Here is a 10,000-nt window from a genome sequence, read left to right as displayed (position 1 = left end):
TGAAGAGTTTGTGGTCATACACGCATCCTTAAAAACGTAGGTGCTCACATCCCCAAATATACACATTTCCCCCTCACATCCCCAAATATAACATTTCCCCTCACATCCCCAAATATAACATTTCCCCTCACATCCCCAAATATACACATTTCCCCCTCACATCCCCAAATATAACATTTCCCCTCACATCCCCAAATATACACATTTCCCCTCACATCCCCAAATATACACATTTCCCCTCACATCCACAAATATACACATTTCCCCTCACATCCACAAATATACACATTTCCCCTCACATCCCCAAATATACACATTTCCCCTCACATCCCCAAATATACACATTTCCCCTCACATCCCCAAATATACACATTTCCCCTCACATCCCCAAATATACACGTTTCCCTCACATCCCCAAATATACACATTCCCCCTCACATCCCCAAATATACACATTCCCCCTCACATCCCCAAATATACACATTTCCCCTCACATCCCCAAATATACACATTTCCCCTCACATCCCCAAATATACACGTTTCCCCTCACATCCCCAAATATACACGTTTCCCTCACATCCCCAAATATACACATTTACCCTCACATCCCCAAATATACACATTTCCCCTCACATCCCCAAATATACACATTTCCCCTCACATCCCCAAATATACACATTTCCCCTCACATCCCCAAATATACACGTTTCCCTCACATCCCCAAATATACACATTTCCCCTCACATCCCCAAATATACACATTTCCCCTCACATCCCCAAATATACACGTTTCCCTCACATCCCCAAATATACACATTTCCCCTCACATCCCCAAATATACACATTCCCCCTCATATCCCCAAATACACACATTTCCCCTCACATCCCCAAATATACACATTTCCCCTCACATCCCCAAATATACACATTTCCCCTCACATCCCCAAATATACACGTTTCCCTCACATCCCCAAATATACACATTCCCCCTCACATCCCCAAATATACACATTCCCCCTCACATCCCCAAATATACACATTTCCCCTCACATCCCCAAATATACACATTTCCCCTCACATCCCCAAATATACACGTTTCCCCTCACATCCCCAAATATACACGTTTCCCTCACATCCCCAAATATACACATTTCCCCTCACATCCCCAAATATACACATTTCCCCTCACATCCCCAAATATACACATTTCCCCTCACATCCCCAAATATACACATTTCCCCTCACATCCCCAAATATACACGTTTCCCTCACATCCCCAAATATACACATTTCCCCTCACATCCCCAAATATACACATTTCCCCTCACATCCCCAAATATACACGTTTCCCTCACATCCCCAAATATACACATTTCCCCTCACATCCCCAAATATACACATTCCCCCTCACATCCCCAAATACACACATTTCCCCTCACATCCCCAAATATACACATTTCCCCTCACATCCCCAAATATACACATTTCCCCTCACATCCCCAAATATACACGTTTCCCTCACATCCCCAAATATACACATTTCCCCTCACATCCCCAAATATACACATTTCCCTCACATCCCCAAATATACACATTCCCCCTCACATCCCCAAATATACACATTTCCCCTCACATGACCATTATGTGCATGAAGCACGGTGTGTGTCATTTCACTTTTGTGTATAGTCAATCATAATTGATCACAGAGGTACGTAACGATTATATACATACAAATTGGGCCAAGTTAAAAACCTAGGCAACAGTAATCTTTTTTTGATGTCTGTAATCCTTTATGACCGTATGTACCTCTGTGATTAATTATGATTAAATATGCGCAAAGTGAATAGAATTTGTTCCACACCTACCATGCGTCATGTGCATGTGAGGTGAAATGTGTATATTTGGGGATGTGAGGGGGATGTGTATATTTGGGGATGTGAACACTCAGTTTGTTTGACCTGATGAAGATCCGGTTCGGATCAAAACATTGTCAATAAAGCTGTGAATTGGGAGGTTTATTCAATAATATCTGCCATTCAACTTATAGTCATTTTGTATGTGGTGCTATGCTCTACCTACTGAGTCACACAGGACTACACTAGTGTACCATGCTCTACCTACTGAGTCATACAGGACTACACTAGTGTACCATGCTCTACCTACTGAGTCATACAGGACTACACTAGTGTACCATGCTCTACCTACTGAGTCATACAGGACTACACTAGTGTACCATGCTCTACCTAATGAGTCATACAGGACTACACTAGTGTACCATGCTCTACCTAATGAGTCATACAGGACTACACTAGTGTACCATGCTCTACCTACTGAGTCATACAGGACTACACTAGTGTACCATGCTCTACCTACTGAGTCATACAGGACTACACTAGTGTACCATGCTCTACCTACTGAGTCATACAGGACTACACTAGTGTACCATGCTCTACCTACTGAGTCATACAGGACTACACTAGTGTACCATGCTCTACCTACTGAGTCATACAGGACTACACTAGTGTACCATGCTCTACCTACTGAGTCATACAGGACTACACTAGTGTACCATGCTCTACCTACTGAGTCATACAGGACTACACTAGTGTACCATGCTCTACCTACTGAGTCATACAGGACCACACTAGTGTACCATGCTCTACCTACTGAGTCATACAGGACTACACTAGTGTACCATGCTCTACCTAATGAGTCATACAGGACTACACTAGTGTACCATGCTCTACCTACTGAGTCATACAGGACTACACTAGTGTACCATGCTCTACCTACTGAGTCACACAGGATTACACTAGTGTACCATGCTCTACCTACTGAGTCATACAGGACTACACTAGTGTACCATGCTCAACCTACTGAGTCATACAGGACTACACTAGTGTACCATGCTCAACCTACTGAGTCATACAGGTCTACACTAGTGTACCATGCTCTACCTACTGAGTCATACAGGACTACACTAGTGTACCATGCTCTACCTACTGAGTCATACAGGACTACACTAGTGTACTATGCTCTACCTACTGAGTCATACAGGACTACACTAGTGTACCATGCTCTACCTACTGAGTCATACAGGTCTACACTAGTGTACCATGCTCTTGTAATGCAGGATTTTCGGTGGGCTTACTATGGTGAAGAATGCCTCATTGATTTTCATTGTGTAGGCTCTGCTCGTGTCCACCTGGTGGATCTAGATGGACACACTGCTCTCCACTGGGCGGCTCTGGGGGGGAACGCTGAAGTCTGCCAGGTCTGTCTTTTCACCTTCATATACTTTTATTATCCCTGAACACTTCTTCATTTGTCTTAATTTCCTTTCCTTATAGACTGTGTTAAGGGTGTGTTGTTCAGGTCATTGAGCCGGTTGTCTGGTACTGTAACCTCAGTGTGATGGTCATGGTAGTTGCTGATGGAGAATGGGATCAGTCCTAACGTCCAGGACCAGGCAGGCAGGACTCCTCTCCAGTGTGCTGCTTATGGAGGGTACATCACCTGTATGGCTGTACTACTCATGGAGAACAACGCCGACCCTAATATACAGGACAAAGAGGTACACACACACACACACACACACACACACACACACACACACACACACACACACACACACACACACACACACACACACACACACACACACACACACACACACACACACACATACAGTACATACACACACACACACAATCACACACAGACATACAGTACATATACAGAAACACACAGACACAAAGTGCTCTCCACTGGTCCTGTCCTACCGTGTGTGTCTGCAGGGCAGGACAGCTCTCCACTGGTCCTGTCCTACCGTGTGTGTCTGCAGGGCAGGACAGCTCTCCACTGGTCCTGTCCTACCGTGTGTGTCTGCAGGGCAGGACAGCTCTCCACTGGTCCTGTCCTACCGTGTGTGTCTGCAGGGCAGGACAGCTCTCCACTGGTCCTGTCCTACCGTGTGTGTCTGCAGGGCAGGACAGCTCTCCACTGGTCCTGTTCTACCGTGTGTGTCTGCAGGGCAGGACAGCTCTCCACTGGTCCTGTAACAATGGCTATCTGGATGCTGTGAAGCTGCTGCTGAACTCTAATGCCTTCCCCAACCACATGGAACACAACGAGGAGAGGTGAGGAGGAGGTGGATGATCAGGAAGTGCCTCGTCTATAGTTTGGAAGGACATCAACTCCTACAACAGCAGCAAGTATCGATTTAGATTCAAAAAGTAGCTGTTGGTATTGTCTTGCTAAGGCAGTTTAGTTGTTGTGCTGTCTCTCTACCTAGTGGCCTACTTGTATTTTTCTACTGGCACTGACTGATAACTACAGGTAACTGGCAAGATAAAGGAAACCCCAACATAGTGTCTTAATAGGGCGTTGGGCACCACGAGCCAGAACAGCTTCAATGCATCTTGGCATAGATTCTACAAGTGTCTGGAACTCTTGGAGGGATGCGACACCATTCCTCCATGAGAAATTCCATCATTTGGTGTTTTGTTGATGGTGGTGGAAAACGCTGTCTCAGGCTCCGCTCCAGAATCAACTGGGTTGAGATCTGGTGACTGAGACAGACATGACATGTGGTGTGCATCTTTTCATGCTCCTCAAACCATTCAGTAACCACTCGTGCCCTGTGGATGGGGGCATTGTCATCCTATGGAGACATAGACATGGTAGCCAAAATAATGTCCTGCGCAGTATTTTTATACATGACCCTAAACATGATGGGATGTTAATTGCTTAATTAACTCAGGAACCACACCTGTGTGGAAGCACCTGTTTTCAATATACTTTGTATCCCTCATTTCCTCAAGTGTTTCCTTTATTTTGTCAGTTACCTGTACTTTATTGAGGGAAAATGTACTTGCTACGATTGTGTTGTTGTCTCACCTAGCTATGTTAAGATGAATGCACTAATGTATGTCGCTCTGCATAAGAGCGTCTGCTAAATGACTAAAATATCAATGTAAAATTATATGTTGTAATTTTCTGAATGAATTTTGTGAATCTATTCTCTATGTGTGTTGTTTTTCACAAAGCAAGTTCATTAGGTTAGAGGCACTATGCAGAAATCACTCCGCCATTTCCTGGTTACTAAAATTCTAATTATAATATCAGTTTATGTGACAAAACATCCAAGTATAGCGTAGAGAATCATTGTACCATCTAAACCGCTGTGAAATATATCTTCCATAACCAATAATGTTGTATTTTCAGCTGTTTGAAGCTGGTGTACAGAAGCAAAAAACTTAAGAACAGGAAGCATGCGTGTGTGTGTGTGTGTGTGTGTGTGTGTGTGTGTGTGTGTGTGTGTGTGTGTGTGTGTGTGTGTGTGTGTGTGTGTGTGTGTGTGTAGGTACACCCCCCTGGACTACGCCCTCCTAGGGGAACACAGTGAGGTGACTCAGTACATGTTGGAGCATGGAGCTCTGTCTATAGCGGCCATCCAGGACATCGCTGCTGCTTCCATCCAGGCGCTGTATAAAGGATACACGGTCCGCAAGGCCTTCACTGAGAGGAAACAACTACTGATGAGACACGAACAGCTACGCAAGGACGCAGCCAAGTACCACACACACACACACACACACACACACAGACACACACGCACACACACAACCACATACACACACACACACACACACACACACACAGAAATGAGCATTGTGATCCATCCCCTGTCTGCTCAGTACTCTCTGTCAATAACTATATCATAGTCAACCAGATCATGCCATACACACACACACACACACACACACACACACACACACACACACACACACACACACACACACACACACACACACACACACACACACACACACACACACACACACACACACACACACACATACATATTCTCTTTCTATCTATTTTCTCTCTCTCTCTCTCTCTCTCTCTCTCTCTCTCTCTTTCTCTCTCTCTCTCTCTCCTCTCCCTTTCTCTCCATCTCTCCCTGTCTTATTCCCCCAACCCATATAGAAACAGTCACACTCTCTCCATATCCATCTTTCCACCTGTCATCCCTGCACACACATACATCTTCTCCCTGTCTCTCCCTCTCTCTCCCTCTCTCCCTCCCTCTCTCTCTCTCTCTCTCTCTCTCCCTCTCTCCCTCTCTCCCTCCCTCTCCCTCTCTCCCTCCCTCTCCCTCTCTCCCTCTCTCTCTCTCTCTCTCTCTCTCTCTCTCTCTCTCTCTCTCTCTCTCTCTCTCTCTCTCTCTCTCTCTCTCTCTCTCTCTCTCTCTCTCTCTCTCTCTCTCTCTCTCTCTCTCTCTCTCTCTCTCTCTCTCTCTCTCTCTCTCTCTCTCTCTTGCTCACACATCCCTCTCTTATAATTCTACACTGTTTGTAATAAATGGCCTGTAAGGGTCTCTGTGTGCTTGGGACTCCTATTAGGCTTGGATTACTGAAAGGATTCTCCTGTTGTTCTTTGTAACGTCAGGACTAGTTTGTGATGTTGGTCAGGGCTGGTCCAGCGGTAGGGTTTAGGTAGGGTTTTGAGATAAGGCTGTAACTAGGGTTAGGGTGTATGTGTGTGAGACGTGTGTAAGATGTGTCATGATGTCACTCAGGAAACGCGAGGAGGAGCAGCGGAGGCGGGAGGCGGAGCAGCAAATCTCATTGGCCAGAACAGAGAAACAGAGGATGTTATTGGCCCGCGCTGAGCAGGAGCAGCTGTCATTGGCTGAGACTATGAAGGAACTGTCAGTGTATGAGAGAGAGGCAGGGGGCGGGGCTAATACAGCCTCCAAAGCAGAACAGACCAATAGCAAAGAGGAGACACGGAAACATAGAGGTACGGACATACACGCACACAGGAGGCTGCTGAGGGGAGGGCGACTCATAATAATGGCTGAAATGGAGTTAATGGAATGTTATCAAACATGTGTTTGATGAATTTGATTCCATTCATTCTGTTCCAGCCATTACTATGAGCCCGTCCTCCCCAATCAAGGTGACACCAAACTAGTTTTCATTGGGAAGGCAGATAAAGCCTTTTTGATCAAAAGCAATGACTTTTGCATGTGAATCCTACTCATTACTGTTCCGTTTGAGAAGGGCGCTCCTCCCTCACTGCTTTTGCCCCTTCATGTCACGGGTCATAGACCGGTGCCCTGCGGCTCAGCTTAATCAGATCCGCTCAATGAAAAACAGGTGAAATTATGAATGCCATCTTCATTATCTCCTACCATATTGCACAAGTTGACTGCAGATATTTACTTAAAAAGTAGCTAGAAATATTCAAATGTATAAAAAAGAAGTAGTTTAAACAGTATTGTCAGTATTGAAAAACCATCCCGTGGCTTTTTCCAAAACCCTGGACTACGGTATATATACGGTAAACCGCCCAAACCTAACACACATATACACACACACGTGTTCACCCACTCTCTCAGTCTCTTACTTCCCTCCCTTTCTCAGCACATAGAAGCAGACCCTCCAGGGGAGGGAAGGAGGCGCAGCCAGCCAAAGGCCCTGACCCCGTGGTGACCCCTCACCCCTCAGTGACCTCTGACCCCATGCCCCCTGCGCAGGGGTCTAGGGTCAGGGAGCGTCTCTCTCCTGCAGGCTGCAGCCGACCCCCCAGTCCAAAACACAGACCCCCCACCACACCCAGGACCAAGAGACTCACCTCTGCAAACACACACACTCCTTCCAAAACACACACTCCCTCCAACACACACACTCCCTCCAACACACACACTCCTTCCAACACACACACTCCCTCCAACACACACACTCCTTCCAACACACACACTCCCTCCAACACACACACTCCCTCCAACACACACACTCCTTCCAACACACACACTCCCTCCAACACACACACTCCCTCCAACACACACACTCCTTCCAACACACACACTCCTTCCAACACACACACTCCTTCCAACACACACACTCCTTCCAACACACACACTCCCTCCAACACACACACTCCTTCCAACACACACACTCCCTCCAACACACACACTCCCTCCAACACACACACTCCTTCCAACACACACACTCCCTCCAACACACACACTCCTTCCAACACACACACTCCTTCCAACACACACACTCCATCCAACACAAACATGTCTACTCGCCCCACCATGGATCAAGAAGCCCCCAGCACCAGGGAACGCACCCCTAGAAGCAAGAGAGACACACACACCAACACACACAACCCCAGACACAGAACACGCCCTGCCACAGACCATACCACCTCCTCCAGCAAGAACCACACTAAAGCCTCCACACAGTCACACCGCCCCAGCAGCAAGCCCAGGGAGCGGGACAGAGACCAGGCTGCCTGCACTATCCAACGAGCCTGGAGGAGGTAAGGTTGAAGCCCGACCAGGGATGGTCTGCTTTTCATTCTTCCCATTCCCTCTCCAAGCTGAGCTAGTACTGGGAGTACTGCCATGGAATAGAGCCTGTGGCCCCTTTGCCAAAGCAGAGGTGCTCAGGTAGTTTCTCTCTGGCCTGATACCAAGGTTGGCTCTGAGATGGCTTCCCAAACAGCCTGGAGGAAGTGTGTGTATGGTTGAAAGGGGGGGGGGGGGTATACTGTGCTCCACAGTAGCGTTCTCTCTTACCAAGAGAGTGTGGCAGTGCCATGTGGTGCCCACATGTGTCTTCCCTCCACACACACACACACCAACTTACACACAGCGTCTCCCCCTCTCGCTCTCTGTGGTCTGGCTGCCTGCCCTCCTACCATCAACACCTCCATGACGGGGGAGAGAGGGGGAGGTGGGGGAGACAGGGGGTATAATCTGGAGCCCTCTCAGTGTTTTAACGAGAGGCTAAAAGTTCAGGCGTGCCATTCTAATAGCTACCAGCAGCCTCTCATTCAGGATCTACTACCCCACATCGGAAAGCGCTCTGTTCCCAGCCGCCAGTAGATGTGTGTGCGTGCGGATGCGTGTACTGATTTAATTGTAGTATACAAGTAATACGCTTTTTCTACTAAGCTCTTGAAGTATGCCATGGCCGGGTTCAGTTCCCCTAGAGGAAGTGTTATGTATTGATGCTGAAGAGTAGCGGACCCAGAATTGAGCCATGTGGAACCCCTGAGGTTGGACATTATTATTTCTCACCCCTCTTAAACCAGCTTTTCCAGGGATGCCTGTAACATTTTTCAGTGAACTGAATAATGTCCAAATGTCATGTGCTGTGTAATATACGAACCGAATAGGTTGGACAAATGAAGGCCTCTATAATGTACTGTGTTCTGGGTGTGTTTGTGTGTAGGTTCCATGTGCGAGGCAGATTGAGGGAGGCTTTTGGTGCTGGGAAAAGAGTGGAGCCACCTGAGGTCGCCTCCCTCCTGATCCAGCTGCTCTGGGATAGGCCGGCTTTCCCTGGTCACACCCCTATTAGGACCAAGCCTGAGGCCAGAGTTCCACCCACCAAGACAGCAGCCAAGAGCTCAGTGCTGCAAAGCATCTATGGTAAAGCCTGGCGTTCTGTCCAGAATGTTTGATTCTGTCTTTAATTTGTTTCAACTCTGAACTGTTAACATTTAGAAATAAACCAATTCTTAACAGCGCCTAGTCGCCTACTGTGAATGGGTGCATTACTGCCGAGCTGCGACTTCAAACTCCAACATATCTGTATGGAATTAGTATAGGGAGGTGTATAGTTCACTGAAGATATTAATATCTGTATAGAATTAGTATAGGGAGGTGTATAGTTCACTGAAGTTATTAATATCTGTATAGAATTAGTATAGGGAGGTGTATAGTTCACTGAAGATATTAATATCTGTATAGAATTAGAATAGGGAGGTGTATAGTCCACTGAAGATATTAATATCTGTATAGAATTAGTATAGGGAGGTGTATAGTTCACTGAAGATATTAATATCTGTATAGAATTAGTATAGGGAGGTGTATAGTTCACTGAAGATATTCATATCTGTATAGAATTAGTATAGGGAGGTGTATAGTTCACTGAAGATATTAATATCTGTATAGAATTAGTATAGGGAGGTGTAT

At 46.4% G+C, this 10,000-nt stretch overlaps 1 protein-coding gene across 1 annotated transcript in view; it reads left to right on the top strand.

The window, feature by feature from the left end:
- The window catches only part of invs (inversin), a 42,594-nt gene that overhangs the window by 27,199 nt on the left and 5,395 nt on the right, over nucleotides 1-10,000 (top strand). The window contains exons 11-18 of the mRNA XM_038976493.1: nucleotides 3,189-3,274; nucleotides 3,428-3,574; nucleotides 4,033-4,139; nucleotides 5,366-5,575; nucleotides 6,584-6,807; nucleotides 7,434-7,744; nucleotides 7,997-8,337; nucleotides 9,255-9,454. Coding sequence (XP_038832421.1) covers nucleotides 3,189-3,274; nucleotides 3,428-3,574; nucleotides 4,033-4,139; nucleotides 5,366-5,575; nucleotides 6,584-6,807; nucleotides 7,434-7,744; nucleotides 7,997-8,337; nucleotides 9,255-9,454 — 1,626 coding nt within the window. The remainder of the gene's footprint in view (nucleotides 1-3,188; nucleotides 3,275-3,427; nucleotides 3,575-4,032; nucleotides 4,140-5,365; nucleotides 5,576-6,583; nucleotides 6,808-7,433; nucleotides 7,745-7,996; nucleotides 8,338-9,254; nucleotides 9,455-10,000) is intronic.

Source organism: Salvelinus namaycush, chromosome 37 (assembly GCF_016432855.1).
Source record: "Salvelinus namaycush isolate Seneca chromosome 37, SaNama_1.0, whole genome shotgun sequence".
Classification (NCBI taxonomy): domain Eukaryota; kingdom Metazoa; phylum Chordata; class Actinopteri; order Salmoniformes; family Salmonidae; genus Salvelinus; species Salvelinus namaycush.
This window is presented reverse-complemented; position numbering and strand designations above follow the sequence as displayed.